The following is a 26,045-nucleotide window of genomic DNA, read 5'->3' on the forward strand; positions in this document are numbered from 1 at the left end:
TTTTATTATTAAAATAAAGTGTTTTAGATGTGCATTTAAAAATAATTTTAAATAATTGGTTCGCTAATTCAATCAATAATGAATATTTACATTTTTTTAAATCTGAACTATTGTTTTAATTTGACTATTAATTAAGAAAATACATACATACCTATACATTTTATAAATGTATTTTTAAATAATTGATTCATTTAATATAGACAAATTAATTATAAGTAATACAAAATGAAAACATTTTTTTAATTGAGTCCTATTTTCTTAAAATAACGTGTTTTTTTTTTTTTTTTAAAGAAAAATCTCATCTACAAATGACCTGTCCCATCTGTTTCAAGCGTTTTGGTTTGTTTGTTTGCTTGTTTTTGTTTTCCAATTCAGGGACTATAGAAATATGTCTACTTCTTCTCTTGCTCTGATTGGCCGACTGGACTTTTCGGGCTTTTGCATTGCTGCCAAACTTGGACTGAGGAGGCGGGTCTCGTGGTCCCGTTCCAGGCCCAGGTGTCATGGTCATATTTTGGGTAGGAGGAGTGGGAGGAAGTTCCTCCTCATCCTCCTCACCCTCCTCATCAGTGGCACCAGCAGCGTACCCGCCGTGAGATCGTAGTCTCGTCCGGAGTCGAGCCTTCGTCCTGCACCGAGGAGCCGACCTGAGCACAGTGAGTGGGATTGAGCTCTTTGTCTTTCTCCAAACTTTTGAATTTGGTTCACATTCAACTACCTTAAGATGATTTTCAGATAAATGCCGACTTTTAAAATGCAAATGGAGTCACTTTTGGATTAGGGCTCACACCAGAGGACATTGTCCATTTTAATTCCTTATTGTGAAAACCTTTTCATACATTTTTAGGAGAAAAGTATTTTTGTTCCATTTTATATAAAAAGGCCAGTGACGGGAGCTGTTGGTCATCCTTGGGTGCACTTACGTGTCAAGTCACCGTTTTAGTGTGAACGTCAAGCTTGGCTGGACATAGAGGCTGGCGCACCTTATAAGGTAGCGCAGTGCCCGCAAGGTGCCCATCAGCCCTCGGCGGGCTACCGGGAACAAAAATTTAGGGCTGGCCAAAGATGGGCATCCCAGCATGGCAGATCTGCGTTACTTTCGGAATGCTCGGCGGGATGATTTTTGTGGGTTTTTGGCGATTTTGCAATGGGAGGTCAAAGCGTATGGTGCATCACTGTGGCCTCCACGGAAAAATGCAGTGAGTAAAATCGTATTGAAACACACCGATTCTTTAAAGTTAACGTAAAACTATCACAGGATAATATTGAGAACATTTCGGGGCTTCACTAAAATAAGCCAGCATTAGTTTCCTTTTAACTGTCATGTCAACAGGCCTGAAGTTGGAGGAAAAAATGACTTTATTCTTGTAGAATAATATTTTTTTTCTGTCAAAAAAAAAAAATAAATTCTTTAAAAAATTTGGACTTTATTCTCATAGGATTACACATTTTTTGCTCTTGAGAAAATGCACCATTTCTCTACTAAAGAATATGCACCTTTTTTTGGACGCCTAAAAAAAAAAAAACAACTAATGTATTCTTATAAGATTACTAGTTTTTCTTTTAAAAAAAAAAGGTGCCCTTTTAGTCTCAACAATATGTATTTTTTGTCAGAAAATATGACTTTATTCTCGTAAGATTACCACTTTCTTATTTTGAAAATGTGATCTTTAAAAAAATAATACTTTTTATGGAAAACTAAGAGGTTTGGTCTTGAAAAATATATATTTTTTTTTCAATAAGTAATCCCCCCCCCCTAAATTTTATATATATATATATATATATATATATGTATATATATATATATATATATAACTTTATTTTTATAACTACTTTTTCTTGAAAAAGTCTATTTTTTTTGTCTGATGGCATTTTCATCCAGAAATATGACTATGCAAGAAAGATTACTACATTTTCTCTAAAAAATATCAGACTTCATTCTCATAATGTTGCTATTTTATTATTATCAACTATTTTATTAACTATTTCTTTCTCTTGAAAAAGACAACAACAAATGACTTAAAAAATATCAAACTTTATTCCCTTACGATAGCAACTTCTTTCACTTGTAAAATATGCCATCTTTCTAAAAAAAATAATTGTCCTGTAAAATGACTACTTTTCTCCTTCAAAAATATAACTTTTTTAAAATGTAAAAATCCTTTTTGCACTGCAAAATAGTAACATTTTATCTAAATAAATGCTATATTTCTTTTCTTGAAAAATATGACCATTTTGAAAAGATGATTCCTTTTTTTCATTTGAAAATTGTATTATTTTTTTTCTCAAGAAATCAGCTTTTTTTTTTCCCTCGACAAATATGGCTTTCCTATTACCCCCAAAAAAAACAAAAAAAACATGGTGGTTCATGTTGCGCTATTCCGTCCATCGACAGGCCAGATATCAAGCGGACTCCCCTGCGAGCACCAGAATCCGATCCAGCCTCCGGCGGCCATTTTGACATTCACTGCGACACGCACGTTCCCCACATGGCGGACCCGACGGCGGACGACAGCAAGTTCCTGTTCCTGCAGAACGACTTCCGGAACAGTGGCGTGGCACAGGCCGACTGGGCGGCCAAGAAGATGGTGTGGGTGCCCTCGGAGAGGGAAGGCTTCGAGGCGGCAAGCATCAAGGAGGAAAAGGGCGATGAGGTCTTTAGCCCACAAATGAGTTCAAATATCTTCAGACATCTGTAACGCACGAAGAAACACATTTCTGAATTCACTTTTGGAGTTTTTCGAATCATATTATCATTTCTTTTACCAAAGCAATATTCTTGTCATATTACCACATCTTTTTCTTGAAAAAAAAAAAAAAATAGGAAAATAAATTATGAGAACATACGACGATAAGTTATGAAAGCATTACAAGTTTAATGTCTTGAAAAATACGACTATTGAAAAAAATCTGCTTTATTTTCTTTCAAAATAATGGAGATACGTTGACTAACTGTCGGCCAAGGTGGCCATCGAGCGTCTAATTCCGTCCCAGTTGACTGATCGCGGTTCCGTCGGTCGGCCGTGGTTGCGCAGGTGCTGGTGGAGCTGTCCAACGGGCGCAAGGCGACGGTGAACAAGGACGACATCCAGAAGATGAACCCGCCCAAGTTCAGCAAGGTGGAGGACATGGCCGCCCTCACCTTCCTCAACGAGGCCTCCGTCCTGCAGAACCTGCGAGAGAGATACTTCTCCAGCCTCATCTACGTGAGCGCTGACCAATCCCACTCGAGCATACTAGAGAAGGAATATTGTACGTTGTCGAGGAGAACGAGGGTCTCCACCGTCGGCACGCATGGCAAGGAGGCGACGTAAAGGCTGCGGAATAGAAGGCACAACGACAGGGCAAGACGGCACCTGCGTGCACGTTCGTTTTGTGTACCGATGACGAATTGACCAATGAGCGAGCAGCAGTGATGTACCTACGCCGCCCATACGGTTGCTTGAATACCATACTTTTTCAGATAAAGTTTTAAAAACATGGCTTTATGCTTGGAAGATTACAATTTAAAAACAGAATATTACGAAATTAGCACAGCAATGTTACAGATTTTTTGTCAGTCAAAAAACAAAAACAAAAAAACAAAAATGTGGCTTTATTCTCTTAAAAGAAAACTTTTTCTCAAATAATGCCTAGTTTCTTCTCGAAAAAAAATGTATTCACTTGAAATGTACTTCTTTTTCTTGTAAAATTACCACCCGTTTGTCAAAATAGTCTAACTTTATTTTCCAAATATTCAGACTTTTAATTATTTTAATGCTTATTCTCCTAAAAATTACTCTTTTTTTTCTTAGAAACAAATCTCAATTTATTCTCGTAAAATAATTTTTCTCTCAAAATAATCCAAATTGAAAAAAACTTTTGAACTTTTCTCCATAACAATACAACTTTATTCTTGTGAGAATAAAGTCACTTTACTCTTATAAATTATGAGTTCTTTTAAAATCTGACTTTATTCTTGAAATATTTCACACTTTTTCCTACAAGAATCCAATTTTTATTTTCCAAATATTCAGATTTTTTTTCTAAAAAAAAAAAAAAAATATGACTATTCTTGTTTTAAATTTTTTATTTCTGAAATATTTGGACTTTATTCCTCAAATATTACGACTTGATTCTTGAACTACACGTATTTTTTCGCTCGATGACGACCACATTTAAATTTTGAAATCGTACGACTTTTTTTTTTTTTTGCCTCGGAAAGCTAGAGCACAACTTTATCCTTGACAAACACAGGGCCCTTGCGAGATTCAAAATGTTCCGGAAGGATCAACGGGCTTATCGTAGCCTTTTTCCACTGACTCCCACAAAGTCTAATAAGCCGTGAAGATCAGACGAGGTGAAACCGCCCCTCCACGCCCTTATATGGACACATCCTCCAAAGATTAGCCATGCGTGTGTTGTTTTGCTTCAACTCCCCCGTGGAGAAGACCCTCTCGACCGAGTTTTTCTGTGTCGTTCTTGCGCACCCCAGACGTACTCGGGGCTCTTCTGCGTGGTGGTGAACCCGTACAAGATGTTGCCCATCTACTCGGAGAAGATCATTGAGATGTACAAGGGCAAGAAGCGTCACGAGGTGCCACCTCACATCTACTCCATCACTGACAACGCCTACAGGAACATGATGCAAGGTGAACCCCCCCCCCCCCCCACACACACACACACCCCCCACACACTTTCATCATACCCACTTTGATTGTGATTCCATATTTTTAGACCACTAATCTCTTCACTCATCTTTGGTCTGTTCTGCTTGATTTCCCCCCACAGACCGCGAGGATCAGTCCATCCTCTGCACGTAAGTTCGACATGAGCCTGCAGGAACAGTACACACAATAACGTATAATATATATTTGAAAAAAACTATGACTATAAATGTGTCAATACATGGAACTATATATATGTATTTCTATTTTAAAATACTTTTCTTCTAATGTTAAGACCTTTTTCTTGCAAAAATATTTTTATTCGTGAAAGATAATAAAATAATACTTTTTTATAGCAATATTATAACTACTTCCGACAAAAAAACAACAACTTTATTCTTGCTACAATAAAATATTTTTCAGAAAGAAAATCTTACTTTTTTATCATAAAATTCAGACTTTTTTCCCTCAAAATAATATGACTCCATTCTCTGAAAATGATAACTTTATTTATGGGAAAAGTAAGATTTTATTATTGTAAGTTTCTGACATATTTGTAAAAAATAAAATAAAAAATACACCGTTACTCTCATAATATTACACATTTTTGGGGGGAAAAGAAATATGCTCATGTATTTGCGTAAGAGTCCAATTTTTATTCTTGAAATCATTTGACTTCATTTGCACAATATTACATCTTTAGTTTCTCTTACAAAACCGGACTTTATTTTCAAAAGATTTCTACTTTTTTTATCACGAAATATGCAACATGACTGTCGCAATATTCAATTGTAATTTTTGACCTCTCCACGACCCTCCCATACTAGACCCAATTTATGGTCCTGATCCACCAGTTGAGAGTCATTGTAGGTGTCCCGATACTTTTGTCCTTGTGGGTGTCCACACGTGCACGCGCCCGTGTCCATTTTCAAACACACTTTGAAACGCATTTTCTCTCTGGTGACGTCTAGCGGAGAGTCCGGAGCGGGAAAGACGGAAAACACCAAGAAGGTGATCCAGTATCTGGCCCTCGTAGCCTCGTCGCACAAAGGCAAAAAGGAAGCAAATCCTGTGAGTTTAATGAATAATACAGGATCAACAAGTGAGCCCTGGGGTGCTCCACCTTCCTTATTAACATTTGACATGATTTGATTTCGATTTTTTTTCACAGCCGGCACAACAGCAAACACAACAACAACCAGCCGGATCACTGGCTTACGTGAGTATCAAATCCCTTTTACGATAACGCTAAATTCCCTTTTCCGCGGAGACGTCGACAAACTTGTGGACTGTGCCCGCAGGGGGAACTCGAGAAGCAGCTGCTGCAGGCCAACCCCGTCCTGGAGGCCTTCGGCAACGCCAAGACCATCAAGAACGACAACTCGTCACGATTTGTAAATTGTCAATCAGTTCGTAAGTCGACACTCGCCACCATTTTGACGGGGAGTTCCCTCAGTAATTAAAGGTGTCGTGTGACCCGCCTGTGTCCGCAGGGAAAGTTCATCAAGCTCAACTTCGACGTGACCGGATACCTGGTCGGCGCAAACATTGACACGTGTATCCTTGTCGTTTGCAAATACCTTTACAACATGCGTGTTATTGCACAACGGGGCGTGGACGACAAGACTAAAATAGCAAAAAGTTACTGCAAAACTTTTGTACGGGAAGTAGGCAAACATTTACCAATTTTTAATAACTATAACGGTAGGGTAGCTTGGGTTAAAGATTTTTTTTTTAACCCCAAAACTTTTCCCCTCAAAATTTCCTTAAGAATATTGCTTAATTCTCATACGATTAAGACTGTTTGTCTCAGGGGTGGGGGGGGGGGGGGGGGGGGGGGGAATGTTATTCTCATAAAATTACAACTTTTTCGCTTGAATTTTTAAAATGTATTTTCACAAGAGGCGGCACGGTGGCCGACTGGTTAGAGCGTCACCCTCACAGTTCTGAGGACCCGGGTTCAATCCCTGTCCCCGCCTGTGTGGAGTTTGCATGTTCTCCCCGTGCCTGCGTGGGTTTTCTCCGGGCACTCCGGTTTCCTCCCACATCCCAAAAAACATGCATTAATTGGAGACTCTAAATTGCCCGTAGGCATGACTGTGAGTGCGAATGGTTGTTTGTTTCTATGTGCCCTGCAATTGGCTGGCAACCAGTTCAGGGTGTACCCCGCCTCCTGCCCGATGACAGCTGGGATAGGCTCCAGCACGCCCGCGACCCTAGTGAGGAGAAGCGGCTCAGAAAATGGATGGATGGATGGATTTTCACAAGATTCTGGCTTTTTTAAAAAAAAAATTATTTTTTATTTTTTTCATAGTATTATGTCTTTTTCAATATTTGTATCATTATTTTCATCCTTCACTCGTTACGACTAATTTTTCTTGAAAAATACGACTTCAATCTCATATGATTAAAATTTTTGTTATGATTTTTTAAAAACTGTTTTTCTTTCCAGTCCATTGTTGTCCTAACACTCCTTCATAGCATTAGGCTTTGATGCCCTTTGACGAATATATGTATATATATATATATATATTGCTTAGTTTCTTCTTGACCTTATTTAATTAGACCTTCTGGAAAAGTCTCGCTGTATCCGTCAGGGCAACACAGAGCGAGCCTTCCACATCTTCTACTACATGGTGGCCGGAGCCAAGGACAAATTGAAAGGTGAGCAGACAATCAAGTCCATTGGAGTCCTTTTCACTCTATAGAAGGTGGCCAATCATCCAGTGTAACCTTAGAAAAGCGTCTGGGTTTGATTGGTATCTGCTCCTCTTTCAGAGGAGCTTCTTCTGGAGGGCTTCAGCAGCTATCGTTTCCTGGTGGCGGGACACGTGGAGGTTTCCGGCATCGAGGACGATGAGCTGTTTGTGGAGACCCTGGAGGCCATGGAGATCATGGGCTTCACTGAGGACGAGAGAATAGGTATACTCTTGTCGGTGATGTCTGTATGGCAACTGGATGTAAATTGCGAGGAGGGAAAAATATAATTGCACATCGACATGATTCAACTTATCGTTGATAGTGAAATGCAGCGTATGTCTCATTTCCTGTTAAAATGTCCCAGTGGCCACAAATCCCAGTGACGACAGGAGTTGGATGTGCTTTTGGATGTCCTTAGTGACCCTCTAAGTGTGTTCTATTTGTAGTTTCGACCGCAAGATTTTGTATGTATGCGTGGTCAGAGCTGTGTGTAAATTTACGCAGGACGCATAATTCCAACTTGATAAATCCCCAGAAAAAAAATCTTACATTATTTGGTGTTGTAGAAGTTCACTGAACAAGATACAGATCCCAGCTGGTGTCTTAAGCCTTAAAGCCAACTGAACTTTTTTGGGGGGGGATTTGGGCCGTGGTGACTCAAAAACACAGGCCCAGATTCTCAGGTCCCGATGGTGTTAAATATTCTCTGGGATTTATTCACCTTGAGTATGTCATTGTTTTGGCCTGCTTCTTCAGGGATGTTGAAGGTGGTCTCCACGGTTCTCCAGCTGGGAAACGTCAAGTTTGAGAAGGAACGAAACACGGAGCAAGCCACCATGCCGGACAACACGGGTACCCCAAACGTACCTCAGACTCTCATTTCGATTATCAAGAAAACTAAAAGTCTTCCTTGTCTTTCCATGTTGGCACTAGCTGCCCAGAAGGTGTGCCACCTGCAAGGTATCAACGTGACCGACATCACCAGGGCCTTCTTGACGCCCAGGATCAAAGTGGGCCGGGAGGTAGTTCAGAAGGCTCAGACCAAGCAGCAGGTGCGGAGTCTAGCAAGAACAGATGCTCAGATACAGTATTTTGTCATCTGAACTCAATGAATCAACCTGTCACCTTCTTCTTCGTCCCACCAGGCTGACTTTGCTGTGGAGGCGTTGGCTAAAGCTATGTATGAGCGTCTCTTCCGCTGGATCCTGGCGAGAGTCAACAAGACTCTGGACAAGAGTAAGAGGCAGTCTTCGTCCTTCCTGGGGATACTGGACATCGCTGGATTTGAGATTTTCGAGGTGCCTGATCGCTGTTATGGAAAACTATCACAATAGGCGGCTACATGTCATTAGATAATCATGTCTTTGTCTTAAGACAAGTGAAGCAGCACGGGGTTCAATCCCCAAGGCTATTCTCCGACACTGTTCCAAGTAACTGTAAACAATTTATATGGCTATGATTTGCTCAGAAAAAATAGATTTCCTTACGTTCCATCCATTTTTACGTATTCTCACAATATTATGACTTCTCTTACATTGATTTATTTTTTTTTAACCGTCAAATTTATTTTAGTATGATTAGGAGTTTTTTCTTTGAAAAAATTAACTTTACTCAGATAGAATTTTTTTAAATTCTAAAATAAAATAAAAAAAGAAAATCAACTTTATTCTCATTTAGGTTGAAGACCCTTTAAAAAAAACAACTTTATTCATGTAAAATTCCAACTTTTTCCTTCAGAAAAAGACTATTCTTGAAAAAATCCGACTTTATTCTCATTAAAAAATTTTCCTAAAAAAAATTATTTCAATGACTTAACTTTTTTTTTCCATTCTCGTATTCGTGCCGTAATTCCGCCATTTGTTTCTCAGCTTTCTCTGTAAATAAGACTTAACTTCATTTGTGGCTAGTCCTGTGCGCTCTGTTCCAAGTCACTGTAAACAATTCGAATTGCATTTCTTTTCTTTGTGGTGTTGGTCTGGCGTCGGTGCATCCCAGGACAACTCATTTGAGCAGCTGTGCATTAACTACACCAATGAACGTCTGCAGCAGCTCTTCAACCACACCATGTTCGTCCTGGAGCAGGAGGAGTACAAGCGCGAGGGCATAGAATGGAACTTCATCGACTTCGGCTTGGACCTGCAGCCCTGCATCGAGCTCATCGAGAGGGGGGTCGGGACCGGCTTTTTTGAGTTGTTTTGTTTGCTTTGTTTTTTCAAGCATAAATGTGAAGTTCTGTACTTGAAAGCATACGCTGGTGTTCCAGAACAACCCACCGGGCATCCTGGCCCTGCTCGACGAAGAGTGCTGGTTCCCCAAAGCCACAGACATCTCCTTCGTTGACAAGCTGTTGAACACACACGCCAATCACGTCAAGTTCTCCAAACCCAAACAGCTCAAAGACAAGCTGATGTTCACTGTTGCACACTACGCCGGAAAGGTGAGCATCACCCTACCTGTCGGAATAAGGCAAAAGATGACTTTTTGACAATAAACACCAACAAGAGATCGGTTAGAGTTCTACGATCCGGAGCAAGTTAGCACCTTTTTTCCAATGAGTGCAACTCTAGTAATCTCATTGAAGGTTGCCTCATTGACGAATCTGTTTACACATGGTTTTGTCTTTTGCCTCCCAGGTGGACTACAACGCGGCCAGCTGGCTGACCAAGAACATGGACCCGCTGAACGACAATGTGACCGCCCTACTCAGCAACTCCTCCAGCAACTTCATTCAGGATCTGTGGAAAGATGGTTGGTCTTCCCCAAATCGTTCCCCTGGTCTTCCGGAGCCTGGATCTCCCATCTGACCCTGTCCCCTGTGCCCTCTTCGCCTCATCAGCGGATCGAGTGGTAGGCCTGGAGACCATGGCCAAGATGTCCGAGAGCTCCGTGCCCACCTCCACCAAATCCAAGAAGGGAATGTTTCGTACAGTGGGCCAGCTGTACAAAGAGTCCCTCGGGAAACTGATGACTACGCTGCACAACACGCAACCTAACTTTGTGCGGTGCATTATCCCCAACCACGAGAAGAGGGTACCCATATACCCGTACATCCATACACCCTTACACCCGTACACCGGGTGTTGATGGTGTGTTTGTGCTGCCACAGGCGGGTAAGATGGACGCCAACCTGGTTCTGGAGCAGCTGAGGTGTAACGGTGTGCTGGAGGGGATCAGGATCTGCCGGCAGGGATTCCCAAACCGCATCGTATTCCAGGAGTTCAGGCAGAGGTACAAAGGACTTCTTTTTTGTTGTTTTTCTACTACTTTTTCTTCTTCTTGTTGTTGTTGTTGTTGTTGTTGCTGTTCTTTTTGTTCGTCTTGTTATTTGTGTTGTTGTTCTTGCTGTTTTTCTTTTTATTGTTCTTGTTGCGCTTGTTGTTGTTTTTGGTTGTTCTTGTTTTGGCTGTTCTTCTTTTTCTCCTTCTGGTTTTCCTTGTTTTGCTCTTGTTGTTCTTTTTGTTCTCATTATTTCTGCTCTAGCTGTTCTTGTTATCCTTATTGCTCTATGTTATTCTTGCCGTTGTTTCTGTCATTGTTGTTTTCATCATCTGCACCATATTGTTACTTTATGTGTGAGTGTCCTGCGTGTGTGCAGGTACGAGATCCTGGCGGCTAATGCCATCCCGAAGGGCTTCATGGACGGGAAGCAGGCATGCTGCTTGATGGTGAGATGAAGATTCATATTGACAACCACAAAGCCCCCACAAACAACAACATCGGTGCATCAGAGGCTATGGTCAACCAAGTTTCTCATGCGCCTTCCATGGTGCTGGTTGATGTTGTCTAGGTGAAGCATTTGGACCTCGATCCCAACCTGTACCGTATCGGCCAGAGTAAGATGTTCTTCAGGACTGGAGTGTTGGCTCAGCTGGAGGAAGAGCGAGACCTTAAGCTCACCGTGATCATCATCTCCTTCCAGGCGCAAGCCCGAGGCTTCCTGGCCCGGAAGTATGACACGCACCAGTACTCTTAGTAGTACTTCTTCGTACTGGAGCTGTTTTGTGGGTGCACTTAATGAAGCGTCTCTGTTTTCGGCTCTCAGGGCTTTCAGCAAACGTCAGCAACAGCTGAGCGCCATGAAGGTGATCCAGAGGAACTGCGCTTGTTACCTCAAACTCAAGAATTGGCAGTGGTGGAGGCTCTTCACCAAGGTTTGAGGCTAACGGATACGTTTCACGCAAATCATTCCAAACAAATCAAAATGCTCAGCTAACATAGCATACGCGTCACTGACTGAAAGCGCTAGCTCTCGATTTACTATTGCAACTCATAAAAAGTAAAAAGCAAACGACGTGTACAAACACTGCAAGAGATCAGTAACCTCATTAGCTTTCTACGCTTCACGTTACTAGCATAGAGTTATCATTTTTGGTTGGCGAGCTAACAAAAAGTATAGGTACAATACAGGTACTATACTATACAAGACTAATAGTCTAAACAAACAATCAAAAGTAGACAATCACTGTGCCTGTGGATTCATATGGCTAAAAATGATTTGTGCCGGATCCCGTAGCTAGCCTTGTTAGCTTAGCTTAGCATTTTAATGATTGCGCTAAGAACAGCATGGCATTATTCGGCAGATAATATGAGTTCATTATTTACTTTGGAGCAGACAAATGGTGTGTCTGTGGATTATTATGACTCTGCGGGTAGACTTTCTTTTAACAAGCTAACAACCGCATAGCATTATTTGGCAGATAATACAATTTCTTACCTTAGGGGAGAGAACAGATGCACTTGTTGATTTTTTTTTTTTACAAATTCGAATGACTATGCGGACTGCAGCAGAGCTTCATCCAGAACCTGCATTGATCTGGCACTCCTACCGTTCCGTGCTGTGATTGGCCTGTTCACTCTGGGGGTTCTCGATCAACAATATTACAAAAAGCTGTTTAGGGGAGACAAGGGTGTTGCCTGTTGATTTTTGAAGGAGCCTGCCATCTAGCTTAGTTTTTGGTGGTGTCCTCCAGGTGAAGCCCCTGCTGCAGGTGACCCGCCAAGAGGAGGAAATGGGTCAGAAGGATGAGGAACTCAAGGCTGCGAAGGAAATGGCGGCCAAGAAGGAGGCCGAACTCAAGGACATCACACAGAAACACATGCAGGTATGAACCTTCGTAGACCTTCCAAAAACAGTCTGATGTGAGCATGTGTGCGTTTTTTTTGTGCGCAGCTGATGGAGGAACGAGCCCAACTTGAGACGAAACTCCACGCCGAGACGGAGCTGTACGCCGAAGCCGAGGAGATGAGGGTGCGCCTTGAGGCCAAGAAGCAGGAACTGGAGGAGGTCCTGCATGAGATGGAGGCCCGGCTGGAGGAGGAGGAAGAGCGCGGTGCTTCCCTGCAGCAGGAGAAGAAGGACATGGAACAGCAGCTGCAGGTTGTTTATCACACACGCACAAAGACACACATACACTGACACGGTATTATATGACGTACACAACATTTTATATTTAATACAGAGCAGCGGTTCGAGTGAGAAATTTACATGCCTCATAATTGGTTAATCGGGCAGTTACAACTGAGCCCTATGAATTCTGCCTAGCAACAAGCGACTAACAAATGGGTGTGTGTGTGGGGGGAAACAACATGTAAATATATAGAACTATTAAGGCTTGGACTCGCACCTTAAAACCTCGTTCACCATTTGCATTGACAGTAATGAATAATTAGCGAATCACAATCGAATCGTTACTCCTTGTACTGTTTCAAAATAATAGTTCAAGAAATGGAAAATCCAATGGGATTATTTGAAAACTACCAATTGAACCGGTAAGAGAGTTTCGGCCGACACGTTTTAGCTGTCCCGTCTCCGTACAAGAAATGTTTCTTTTTAGTGTAAAATGGCATACTTTAACCAGGATCCTTCACCGTACCTTGGACAAAGGTAGAATCCCGGGTCTGTTTTGTGCTTGTCAGTGCCATAAGTAATCTCTTCCTTAGTTGGACCAAGTTACCGCCTTTCCAGCTAGGTGGCTGCTTAGCCTGCTGACTACCTAAAACCCACGCAGCCACGGGGAGAACATGCAAACTCCACACAGGCGGGCCCGGGATTCTTCTTTTATCATATAATAATATATTCATTCCACAATGATGAGTTGAATTGGGTGTTGTGCAACTTTAAAAAAAAAAAAAAAAAATTCGGTTTTCAATTATTTATTTTTTTTTAATGCAGAATATGGAGGCCCACTTGATGGAAGAAGAAGACGCCCATCAGAAACTGCAGCTGGAGAAGGTTGCCGTGGAGGGAAAGGTGAAGAAACTGGAGGAGGACGTCCTCCTGATGGAGGACCAGAATAATAAACTACAAAAGGTATGAGGCATTTGGTCTTAAAATTGTTACATACATTTTTTTAAAACTGAGTCTTTCTAGGAGCGAAAGCTTCTGGAGGAGAGGATGGTGGATTTAAACTCCAACCTTGCCGAGGAGGAGGAAAAGTCCAAGAACTTAACCAAGCTGAAGGCCAAGCACGAGTCTATGATCTCCGACTTGGAGGGTAAGTCACCCGAAACCGAATATTCTTCTCCAACGACTGTGTTCCAATGCGTCCTTCCTCTCTCGTGTCCAGTGCGTTACAAAAAGGAGGAGAAGGGTCGCCTGGACATGGAGAAGGCCAAGAGGAAGTTGGAGGCCGAGCTGGCAGAGCTCCACGAGCAGCTGGCCGACCTCCAGGCACAACTAGCCGAGCTTCGAGCGCAGCTGGCCGCTAAGGAAGATGAGCTGCAGGCCACGCAGGCTCGGTAAAACAGTGCTTCTCGAACTGGGCGTCTGCGAGCCATAGATTGGGGGTCCGCCGAATAATTTGCAATATATACAGTATTGTCATATCGTTTTAAAAAGTGCATAACCACGTGAGGGCATCGGCAAATCAGTAAAACAAACATCATAAACCAAAGACTCCTTAGCTTTGGGCCAGTTAGAAGCTCTGATACGACTGGGATAAATCTGACATCCATGCTTAATTTAGCTGTGTTTTTTTTTTTTTTAAGTCATATTTTGATGAGGATACTGTGTTCACCTCACAAACGCAATTCACTACACGCGAATTAAAGCTATTTTGGGATTTTTTTTTAACCTATCCTTTGGTATTTGTTGCTGACAAAACTAACTACTAACAACAACTTATTTGCTGTTTTTGTGCTCAGGCCAAAGCCATGTCTCATATAAAAGTATTGCTTTGGCGCCATCTTGTGACATCTTGGTTCCAAAGAACTACTGTATGTTGAATTGAGGACAGGAGCTTGTGCTTGATAGGACAATGCGTCGTCTAATAGAAATGTGGTGCTTTTCCGCCATCTTGTGGCATCTGCAGTAAAAGCAAGTCTAACATTTAAGGCGGGGTGTCAATTACTCGTGGATTTTCACTATTGGTTATACGCAACATAATGAGAATTAAATTGTATTTTTGATATTCTCTTTTTAACTATATATCAAACTTTTTGCGACTTTATCTAAAAAAAAATACGACTTTATTCTCGTTGTTCCAGCCAAACAAAATACGTCTTCGTTCGATAGAAATAACTTTTTTTATTACAAATATCAGAGTTCATTCTCACATTCCAACTATTTATCTTTTTTACCATTTAATGGTACACATGCTAGTTATGGTCAATTGACTTTAGGATTATGAGGGGGTCCTTGGACTCAAAAAGTTTGAGAATCCCTGTGGTAAGAAGGCAGGAAGTCCAGTTCATCTTACCAGGACATCTGAGACAAATGTGGTCTTGCACAGATTGGATGAGGAGAGCAACCAGCGGGGCCTGGCGGTGAAGAAGGTTCGGGAGCTGGAGACCCTGCTGTCTGAGGTCCAGGAGGACCTGGAGGCCGAAAGGGGGGCCCGGGCCAAGGTGGAGGCGGCAAGGCGGGACCTTGGGGAGGAACTGAATGCCCTGCGCTCAGAACTGGAGGACAGCCTGGATACCACCGCAGCACAGCAGGAACTACGGTCAGTCTGTGCTTCATGTTGTAGAAGTGGTGACAATATTATTTGATAATCCAGTTTATGCTCCAGGTTGTATTCATGACTAAAACCAAGTTATACCTTTGGTAAAGACATGTTCAAGGGCTGGACTAGTCCGCTGTATTTACTTGTGTATATTCTCGGTTTGTCTAGTTTGTACGCAAGGGATTAGGTTTGGATGTACAGTATTCTTTGATAATCCACTTTTTACCCCAGGTTTTATTCTAGCCTCATCTATGTTATACTTTTTCATGTTGGTATCCTTGAGTCTAAAGTAAGCTAAACCATTTTAACCCAGAGAGTAGTTTACCCTGGCGTGAGCTGGCTCAGTTGTCTGGCTGGTGTTTGTGTTTACCAGGGCAAAGCGTGAGCAGGAGGTGGCCATGTTGAAGAAAGCCATGGAAGAGGAGGGCCGCAGTCATGAAGCCCAAATCCAGGATTTAAGGCAGAAGCATGGCCAGGTGGTGGAGGAACTCTCAGACCAGCTGGAACAGGCCAAGAGAGTAAACAGCTGTCGCCGTAGTTCAGGTAAATAAAGACGTTTTTACATGTCATAAATGGTGGGAAATGGCATGCCTTCAGGTCCGGGCAGGTCTGGAGAAAGCCAAGCAGGCCCTGGAGAAGGAGTCTTCGGACCTGACTGCTGACTTGCGCTCCCTGGCCGCCGCCAAGCAGGATGTGGAGCACAAGAAGAAGAAGGTGGACGCTCAGCTCAACGACATCAATGCTCGCTTCAACGAGAGCGAGAGACAGAGGAACGAACTAGGGGACAAAGTCTCCAAGATGACCGTATGTCCAAATGAACACCTATACAGTCAACCCTCGCTATTCCTGTGGATTAGAGACCAAACCATAATGGACCCCAAAATACACAAAGTCCTCCACTTGGGGCAATGATAACTAAAAGCTGATTGTTTTAGTTCTCTTCTCCTAAAATAATAGTAATAATAATTCTAAGTAGGTCAGTTTGCAAATGGCGGGGTTTACTTTAGTGAAAAACTAAAGCCCCAAAATACATTTAGTTTCATCTTGTGTTGTGGTCTTGAAGGTGGAGCTGGAGAACTTGAGCAGTCTTCTAAACGAAGCAGAAGGAAAGAACATCAAGCTGTCTAAAGATGTTTCCGGGCTGTCTTCGCAGCTCCAAGACACTCAGGTAAACAACACTTGTGTCAAATGTGGGGCATTGTCGAACTAAATTGCTTTAGTTGATTTCATTCATAGCTACAAACCTATCACATAAGCTAACAGGCTGCTAGGCATATGATTGTCTTTTAATATAATATTGTTGTGATCCCCACAGGAGCTTCTCTCTGAAGAGACGCGTCAGAAGCTGAACATGTCGGGACGTCTGCGGCAGATGGAGGAAGACCGGATTTGTTTGACAGAGCAGCTGGAGGAGGAGAGCGAGGCCAAGCGCGTCTTGGAGAGGCAGGTGTCCAGCCTTAACATGCAGGTCAGGAACTTCAAGCTCAAAAGTCTCACCAAAGAACATTCACGCATGTACAGATACTAAGTGCAAAGTGGCCAATGTGCAATGTTGTAAATTATAAGATAATATCACTTGACTTACGCAATTATGTGACTTAGTCCCACCTCTGCTGTCTACCGTCAGCTCTCTGACTGCAAGAAGAAGGTGGACGAGTCCCTGAGTTCGGTGGAGCTGCTGGAGGAAGGTAAGAAGCGTCTACTGCGAGACCTCGAGGCGGCCAGCAACGAGTATGAGGAGAAGGCCTCGGCCTACGACAAGCTGGACAAGAGCCGCAGCCGAGTGCAGCAGGAGCTGGAAGACGTCCTCATAGACCTGGAGGGACAGCGGCAGCTCGTCTCAAACTTGGAGAAGAAGCAGAAGAAATTTGACCAGGTGAGCTTGGACACTGTGGGTTTGGAGATCAAGTGGAGCCTTCTGAACTTGTCATAGCCTTGCTAAAAATCACTAAGACCAATGGATTCTGGACTCTTGACAATTTTCATCCAGTATTGTCAATGTCCCCCAGACCATCCTCCTTGATACACTTGCTTCTATCTGTATTTTTAGCCACCCTCTCTCCGAGTTCCGGCCGTATCTCTCTTCTTGATCTCACTTTGTCCAACTCAAAAGTTGATCAGATCCCAGCACTCCCTAGTCTAATCTGGTGTTCCACAAGGCTCCATTCTCAGGCACTCTTCTCCTCATCATCTACATCCACACATTTGGTCAAATCCTCAGAAAATGTGGTATCCAGTTCCACTGTTACTATTTCCAACCTGATATGTCCCTCCCCCCCATCCTCCCTCTCCAACTGCCATCCAGATATCAAAACCTGGTTCTCAACTTTCTCAAACTAAACAGCAATAAAAGTGAGTTTCTGCTCATCAGTTCAAAATCCAACCTGGCAAATACGAACAGTTTTTCACTTTCCATTTACAATTCCACAGTCCCCCTCCCCTCAAGTTAAGAGTCTGGGTGTCATCATCAACAGCACATTATTGTTCAAAGCATATATCAGTAACATCTCACATCAGATTTGTTTCCAATAGGGGTGGGATTCTGCCCAGGCAGCTGGGGCATGAAGAGGGTCTGGTTTGGTGGCCTCAGTGTTACATATTAGTTTTTTTGCAGATGATGTGGTTCTTTTGGCTTCATCAGGCCTCAATCTTAAACTCTCACTGGAGCGCTTCGCAGCTAACTGTGAAGAGGTTGGGATGAAAATCCCCATTTCCAAATTGGAGACCATGGTAGTGAGGTGGAAAGAGGTTGGGATAATATCCAGCCCCGAGTGGTGGAGCTCAAATATATTTGGGTCTCATTCGCAAGTGAGAGAAGACTGGAGCAGCAGATCAACAAGCGAATCCACGCAGCGTCTGGAGTGATGCAAACTCTGTCTCCATTGGTATGTCCTGGTGAAGAGGGTCTCAATTTACCGGTCACTTTACGTTCCCATGCTCACATATTATCACGAGCTGTGGGTTGTGACCGAAGCAACAAGATCACTGGTATAAACCGCCAAAATTAGTTTATTCAGCAGGGTTTCCTGGGTCTCTGTTAAAGACACGGTGAGAATTGGCCCCACCGGTTCAGAACTCCACTGCCTGTGTCGTGAACAAAACTCCCTCCTCGGAACACATCACCCCCATACGCAAGAACCTTCATTGGCTAACAGTCAAACAAAGAATTTGTAAACAAGCTCGTTCTCATCACCTTCACCAGTCTCTCCATTACCTAGCGCCCCCTTACCTCTGCCCTCTCGCATGCCCAAGTTCCTTCCCATATTATTTAACTTGAGATCTCTCTTTGGTGATGTTCTTCAGATGCTGGCCGAGGAGCGAGCCATATCCTGCAAGTTTGCCGAGGAGCGAGATCGAGCCGAGGCGGAGGCAAGGGAGAAGGAAACCAAAGTCTTGGCTCTGTCCAGAGGTCTGGAGGAGAGCCGGGAGGCTCTGGAGGAGGCGGCGAAGACCAACAAAAGCCTCCGAGCAGAGATGGAGGACCTTATCAGTTCTAAGGATGATGTGGGACGGAGCGTAAGTCACCACAGGGTTCACATCTTCTCGAGCTACACATTTTTTTTGGTAATGCAGAAATTCTCTGCCTTCAGGTCCATGACTTGGAAAAGGCCAAGCGTGGCCTTGAGGCCGTGGTGGAGGAGATGAAGGCCCACATGGAGGAGCTGGAAGATGAGCTGCAAGTGGCCGAGGACACCAAGCTACGTATGGAGGTCAACGGTCAGGCCCTCAAAGCCCAACACGAGAGGGACCTGCAGACCCGCGAGGAGACTGGAGAGGAGAAAAGGAAGCAGCTCCTTAAGCAGGTGGATCCATTCATTCTAGTTTACTTGTCTGGATGATATTTGTGGGGGGGAAAAATCAGTTTAAAAAAAAACATAAATTTGAATTTTGTGGGGAAAAAAACAATCAAAATCAGAAAAATACATTTTGTGAAAAAATTGTCTAAAATTGGAAATCTAATTTTTGTGAATATTTCTTAATTAAAATCGAATTGATTAGAGCAGATTTTTGTGTGTGGGGGCAGGGGGAGTGATTAAAGTTGTATTTTTGTGGGAAACAAATACAATTGGAAATCTGATTTTTGGACAATTTTTGAAAATTAAAATTGGATTTTTGTGAATTTCTTTTTTATTAAAATAGGATTTTTCTTGGGAAAAAGGACTCAAATCTGAAATTGGATTTTTGTGAAAAAAGTCATAGATTTGATTTTAAGGCCATGGTGCCCAACCTAACCGAAGCAAAAGCTAAGGTAATATTTATCGCTCCTTGGTCAGGTGCGCGAGATGGAGTCTGAGCTAGAGGAGGAGAAGAAACAGCGCGCTCAGGCATCAGCCAGCAAGAAGAAGCTGGAAGGAGAACTTAAGGACACGGAGGACCAGCTGGAGGCCACCAATAGGGGGCGTGACGAGGCGCTCAAGCAGCTGCGCAAGATCCAGGCCAGCACGCCCAACATTCTCATCAGGTTCCTCCTCTCGTTTCCAACTTTACTGACCGTGTCCGTGTCTTGTCCACCCTCAGGGCCAGGTGAAGGATCTCCAACGGGAGCTGGAGGACTCTCGCGCCGCCCAGAAGGAGGTCCTCGCCTCGGCCAGGGAGACCGAGCGCAAATCCAAAGTCATGGAGGCTGACTTGGTGCAGCTAAACGAGGTACGACAGATATGACGTTCTCCATCCATGAGGCCGATGCCATATTTTGCTCATTGTTTGTCATGCAGACACATCGCTGCTGGTCATCTACTCTATCATGCCATACCCTACAATTCCTTACGATTATCACAGGATATAACAGGTTTCATTACAATAATGATATGATTCCATACCATTCATTATAACATGATTCGATGCCGTCCAATTATGATGCGATATGATTTGTTCCAAATACTCTGCGATATGATTTATTTCATGATGATACAATAATATTCATTCCAGTTATGATACGATTCATTCCATTGCAATACCATTAATTCCAGTTATGGTACAAGTCATTCCAGTTGGCTGCGTTGCAAATTACCTATCCAATAGAATGCAATGTAAACACTTTGAATGCAGCTCATCCACTATGTCACACGTTTTTTTCTGGTGTCCCCCAGGGCTCAGTCTTTGGTCCTATTTTGTTTAGTATTTATGTAAATGTACTTGGCAGAAATATCCCTGATGGTAGATTTCATTGTTATGCTGACGACACTGTCATTTGTTGTTCTGGTTCCATCGTTGTTGAGGCCCTTGACTACATACAGACTGCCTTTAACCTTGTGGAATGTCAGCTTATTGATTTAAAACTGGTTTTAAATGTTCCCAAAACTAAATGAATGATTTTTTTTCTAACGATGGGAAAATACCCGAGCATATTCTACTTACAGCAGGAACACCTCTTCTTATGTTTGAAAAGATACTAATTATTAATTGGTATTTTAATTATTAAAAAGTAATTTAAAAAATAGTACAAATTTTGGAATTCGAAGTCAAGTCAAGCATTTTTAACTTGAATTCTTGTGCCATTTAGATGCTTGCGACGGTCGAGCGAGCTCGAAAGCAGACGGAGGCGGAAAGAGATGAGTTGGCCGAGGAGCTTGCCACTAACTCCTCTGGAAAGTGAGCACACCCTCCCATCCTTTCTCTTTTTATAATTCATGAGGAGCACTTTTTAGTAGTCTATATCACCCATTTATTAGGAATTACACTACTCATAAAAGGTTCAAGGGTTGGACGCGCATTCAAAGGTTTAGACAAATGAACAGTTTTTGGTGCATTTTAGGTTTGTCCAGAATTTTCACCCCAATATCACAAACGTTTTGTGAGTAGTTTATGTTCTTGAACGCAGCGTCGCTCGTGAAATTCATTTCAGGACCATGCTGTCCGATGAAAAGCGCCGCCTAGACGCCAAGATCAGCCATCTGGAAGGAGAACTGGAGGAGGAGCAGACCAACATGATGAACCTCAACGAGCGTCTGAGGAAGAGCCAGCAGCAGGTACCTTCGTAGGATCAAGTTGCACGTAGTTTGACCTACGGCTCAGCAGTTAATCATTTTTTTTGTTGATTAATTCAAGTTTATTTGTCAGGTTGATTTTTGTAGTAGTTTCGTAGTTCAAAGTGCGCCCCTAGCTGTACTTTTTGGGTGCAGGTGGAGCAGCTTAGCGCCGAGCTGACGTCGGAGCGAGCATCTTCGCAGGCCAAGGAGGCCGCCAGGCAGCAGCTGGACAAGCAGAACCGAGAGTTGAAGGCCAAAGTTCAGGAGATGGAAGGCCAGGGACGATCCAAGCTCAAATCCTCAGTGGGCGCCCTGGAGAACAAACTGAGGGAGATGGAGGAGCAGATGGAGGTGGAGAGCAGGTAAAAAGAAGACAAGCCGCTGGTGCGTGCATGCTGCTGCTTATTTACGCCATATTGATAAAAGTGTTGGGACGCAACTCGTCAAGATGATTCGCTTTGATTGCGATACGATACAATTCACTCCCATTATACAATCCCGTTCATCCCATTGTGTTCCAATAGCATTGACTCCCCTTACGATACAATACGATTCGCTCCCAATAGGATATGATTCAATCCCTTTACCGCGCAATATAATATGATTCACTCACATTACGATACGTTATGATTCTTTCCCATTATGATGCGAGACAATCCGAGTCACTTCCATTACATCGATGCGCTTCCCAATATGCTACAATAAAATGAATTCCCATTATGATTCAATCCGATTCATTACCATTGCAATATGATTCCATATGATTCACGCCCAATGTGATACAAATCCCTCCGATTACAATGTCATAATAGGATTCACTCAATAATGCAGCCCTCGGGAGTTGGTTGACATGATGATTAGGAGAAAGGTTGACATAGTGTGTGTCCAGGAGAGCAGGTGGAAAGGCAGTAAGGCTAGAAGTTTAGGGGCAGGGTTGAAATTATTTGACCATGGTGTAGATGGGAAGAGAAATGGAGTCGGGGTTATTTTAAAAGAAGAGTTGGCTGAGAATGTCTTGGAGGTGAAAAGAGTATCAGATCGAGTGATGAGGCCGAAACTTGAAATTGATATAATGTGATTAGTGGCTATGCCCCACAGGTAGGATGTGACCTAGAGGTGAAAGAGAAATTCTGGACGGAGCTGGACGAAGTAGTTCTGCGCATCCCAGACAGAGAGAGAGTCGTGATTGGTGCAGATTGTAATGGACATGTTGGTGAAGGAAACAGGGGTGATGAAGAAGTGATGGTTAAGTACGGCATCCAGGAAAGGAACTTGGAGGGACAGATGGTGGGAGACTTTGCAGAAAGGATTACATCTTGTGAAGACGATGTCATCTGAAGGAGGTTACCGACTGTAAGGTGGTGGTAGGGGAGAGTGTAAGATGACTGGTGGTGGGGAGGAACATTAAGAAGACAAAGGCAGAGAATCATGTGGTGAAAGCTGAGAAAGGAAGAGTGTTGTGCAGTGCTCTTTCCAAATGCGATGTGATACATTGAACATAATTCGATAGCCCACAGTAGTGGTGATAGTCATGAAGATGGTGTGATGATGATGATGATGATGATGATTGTAGGGAGCGTCAGGCCGCGGCCAAGAACCTGCGTCAAAAGGAGAAGAAACTGAAGGACTTAAGCGTCCAGATGGAGGACGAGAGGAAACAGGCGCAGCAGTACAAAGATCAGGTGACATTGCGCAGGCCCCGAACGCAACACGTGTGTGGCATTCACGACATGGTAAGGATGTCGTTGTTTCTTGTCCTTGCAGGCCGAGAAGAGTAACATGCGTGTGAAGCAGCTGAAGCTTCAGCTGGAGGAGGCAGAGGAGGAAGTGCAGCGCATGGGCGCCACCCGCAGGAAGTTGCAGAGGGAGCTGGACGAGGCAGCAGAGGCCAACGACGCCCTCGGCAGGGAGGTCGCAGCGCTCAAGAGCAAATGCAGGTAACAACGGGAAAACAAACAAAAACAAAAAAAGTCACAACGAAAACACACGGCAGCGACACACAGAAAAAAAAAAAAAAAAAGGAAGTTGTCCCTGAAATAAAGAAGGATCAATAAGTTGTGCATTTCTGAGGAAAAAGGTTATTGGACAATATTGTATGGTGTATATATTGGACAAAAAGTATTTTTTTATTTTAACAGTATTTTAGAGGAAAATGTTATATATTTCATAATTTATATCAAAAAAATAAAATCTAGAAAAGTTGCATTTTTCTGAAAACCACATATTTGGTGGGAAAAAAGTTGTATATTTGCAAAAAAAAACAAAAAATCTCATATTTTACCAAAAGACAGTCATATATTTCTGGGGAAAAAAAGATGTTCATTTTCTATTAAACAAATTATAAAACCTAGTTTTGAAGGAAAGTCATTTTTCCAAAAGTTGGAAAAAAGTTGGACATTGTCTATAACAATTCATATCTGCGCCAAAAGTTGTGGATTTTCAAACAAAGTAGTATGTTGTATATTCTCTATAAAAGTCGTATATTAAAAAGCGGTATATTTTCTAGAACAGTTACGGATACAGTAAAAGTAGTATCATCTCGAAAAAAAAGAGGTATATCAAAAATGTGTATTTTCTAGAAAAAAAGTGTATTTTCTAAAATTCAGATTTTCTCTGGGAAAGTCATACTGTGTATTAAAAGTAGAATTTTTTTTTAGTAAAAGTATTTTTTAAGTCATTAAATATCCTGAACAATAGGTATATATTCTGAAACCTGTCAATTCTCTGGAAAAGTTGTATATTAAAAATGGATAACTTCTTGACAAATAATAGTTGTATATTTAAAGTCTAATTTTCGACCCAAAAAATGTTTTAAGTCGCATATTCTCTAGATGTCATATATTTCAAAAAACGAAAAAGGAAAGTTGCTTTTTTTTTTTAAGTTATAGATTTTCTCGAAAAAAAAGTACATTTCTGGAAAAAAAAAAATTCTCGATAAAAAAGATTTTAGATTTTTGAGGAAAAAAGTTATACACTGTGCATAAATCCATTTTTTTTCAGTATTTTAAGTTGAATATTTACTTGATACAAAGTCACACAGTATTTTCTAGAAAAGTCAAACATTTAATTTACACGAGGCACCTCCTCCAGATGTCAGCACTCAAACCTACTGCTCGTCATTCTCCTTGACCTAAACCCTCTTTCTCGTGTTTGTCTCCCACAGGCGTGGCGGCGAGGCGAGTTTCAGCAGCTCTAGCCCTCGTACTAGCGGCGGCGGCGGCGGCGGCCTCGGTCTTGGCGGAGGTTCCATGAGGAGCTTTGGGGGGCTGACAGGAGGAAGCGTTGGCCGAAACAGGAGCACCATCGCGGAGAACTCGGTGGAGATCCCCGAGGAAGACGAGGAGGAGGAGAAAGCTCGCTCGCCGTCTCCCGCCGCACGAAGCCCCCTGCCTGAGGCTTCCGAGGAGCTCCACGATACCCCCCCAGATGAGTAAACAAGTTATAGCGCCACCTGTTGCTTCGGCATGCACTTAACAACCTGTGCGACATTCAAAATATTAAACTCGCAATTAGTGCAACATGTTGAGCAACAAAATAAGAGATTATACTTTTCTTTGTCACAACAATGTTATATTTAGCTACAAAATTACAATATTTGGTCACAAAAGTTCTATAGCTGACCAACAAAATGTTGTACCCTGTCCCCCAAAATGTTATCATGCTCATAAAGTCGTATACTTTAGGCCACACAAACGCCCTTTTCCTAAAAACATTACATATTGTCATAAATGTTTTTTCACATTTTGCCACAAAATTGTCAGCTAAAGTACAATATTTGCGCAGAAAAATGCAATAGTTGACTACAAGACACTCTGCATTGTTACAAAAATACAGTCTTACGGTTGACCATAAACAAAGTTGGATTTTGGTACACAAATTTTATATTAAAAATGTTATGTACTATATTGTCACAAAAATGTTATATTTGTCCACACACAAAAAAAAGGATATTTGGCTAAAAAGTGTAACATTTGTTCAAAATGCAATCATTGACTACAAAAAGTCAGATTTTAGCAGAAAAACATTTTTATATTTGGCCACAAGTGCAATATTTGTGAAATAAAATGCACCAAAATGTTATATTTTGCCCCAAAGCACATTGGTTTTGCCATGAATAAACTAGATTTGCTCACGTGTGCTTATGAACACATTTGAACATATTTATTGGAATATTAATTAGTTAGAAATGCATTTTGTTTTTTTGTAAGTTGTCTGGTTTTTTTTTTTCAACTGATTTAGGACAATTTTGCATTGCTGAATCCGAAAATGACATCAGTTTCTCGTGTTCAGGTCAGGGTTTTATGCCAAGTTGCTAACAGTTTATTAACCAAAAGTTACAAATTTTGCTTACTGTAAAGTGAATAGTCAACATTGATAAAAGTGAGTAGCTGTACTTTGAATGTTACATCATCATTGTTCAAAATTCACAACATGAATTTGATTTGAACCTCTAAAGTGAAAATACTTTTGGCCATAGTTCAAAAAGTTGACCTGATTGAGCAGAACCAAATGTGATATTTCAGCACATTAAAATTGTCCCAAATCAGCTATAAAATCGACAAATTAGTTGTTGACCAGTGTTATTAGTTATCTATATTTACACTTGTCGTGTGTATTGCTATTGTGCACTTGCCAAACGCACGTGACTTATTGTAATGTTTGGAATGAAACATTTAAGGCCATTAAAGTACATTTGAACCCTCCTCTACTTGTATCTTTGTTTGTATTATCGTGGTGGAGGGGATTGTGTGTCCCAATGATCCTTGGAGCTGATTTGTCAAATTAGA

General features: G+C 42.1%; 1 protein-coding gene across 1 annotated transcript; it reads left to right on the plus strand.

Annotated features, from left to right (window-relative positions):
• The first annotated feature begins 1,079 nt into the window (after positions 1-1,079).
• Positions 1,080-25,961, plus strand: LOC133466121 (myosin-11-like). Its single transcript, XM_061749504.1, has 43 exons — positions 1,080-1,199; positions 2,396-2,654; positions 3,036-3,206; positions 4,475-4,631; positions 4,771-4,798; positions 5,618-5,717; positions 5,818-5,865; positions 5,948-6,040; positions 6,140-6,203; positions 7,212-7,310; positions 7,425-7,568; positions 8,103-8,198; positions 8,280-8,398; positions 8,492-8,644; positions 9,342-9,515; positions 9,610-9,783; positions 9,980-10,094; positions 10,183-10,376; positions 10,453-10,574; positions 10,942-11,011; positions 11,134-11,294; positions 11,389-11,497; positions 12,317-12,448; positions 12,517-12,723; positions 13,519-13,656; positions 13,717-13,840; positions 13,913-14,084; positions 15,077-15,289; positions 15,663-15,807; positions 15,887-16,093; positions 16,353-16,457; positions 16,605-16,757; positions 16,917-17,165; positions 18,593-18,805; positions 18,880-19,092; positions 19,564-19,725; positions 19,808-19,936; positions 20,793-20,881; positions 21,135-21,258; positions 21,412-21,620; positions 22,832-22,940; positions 23,023-23,195; positions 24,422-25,961. The coding sequence occupies exons 1-43, from the start codon at positions 1,105-1,107 to the stop codon at positions 24,690-24,692; spliced, it is 6,282 nt and encodes a 2,093-aa protein (XP_061605488.1). The 5' UTR covers positions 1,080-1,104; the 3' UTR covers positions 24,693-25,961.
• Positions 25,962-26,045: the final 84 nt, after the last annotated feature.

The sequence above is a fragment of the Phyllopteryx taeniolatus genome, chromosome 16, assembly GCF_024500385.1.
Source record: "Phyllopteryx taeniolatus isolate TA_2022b chromosome 16, UOR_Ptae_1.2, whole genome shotgun sequence".
NCBI classification, from domain to species: domain Eukaryota; kingdom Metazoa; phylum Chordata; class Actinopteri; order Syngnathiformes; family Syngnathidae; genus Phyllopteryx; species Phyllopteryx taeniolatus.

Coding starts and splice junctions, on each gene's coding strand:
- LOC133466121 (XM_061749504.1), top strand. CDS start 1,105: ATGCTCGGCGGGATGATTTTTGTGGGTTTTTGGCGATTTTGCAATGGG. Junction 2,655..3,035: donor AGGAGGAAAAGGGCGATGAG/GTCTTTAGCCCA, acceptor GTGGTTGCGCAG/GTGCTGGTGGAGCTGTCCAA. Junction 12,724..13,518: donor ACATGGAACAGCAGCTGCAG/GTTGTTTATCAC, acceptor TTTTTAATGCAG/AATATGGAGGCCCACTTGAT.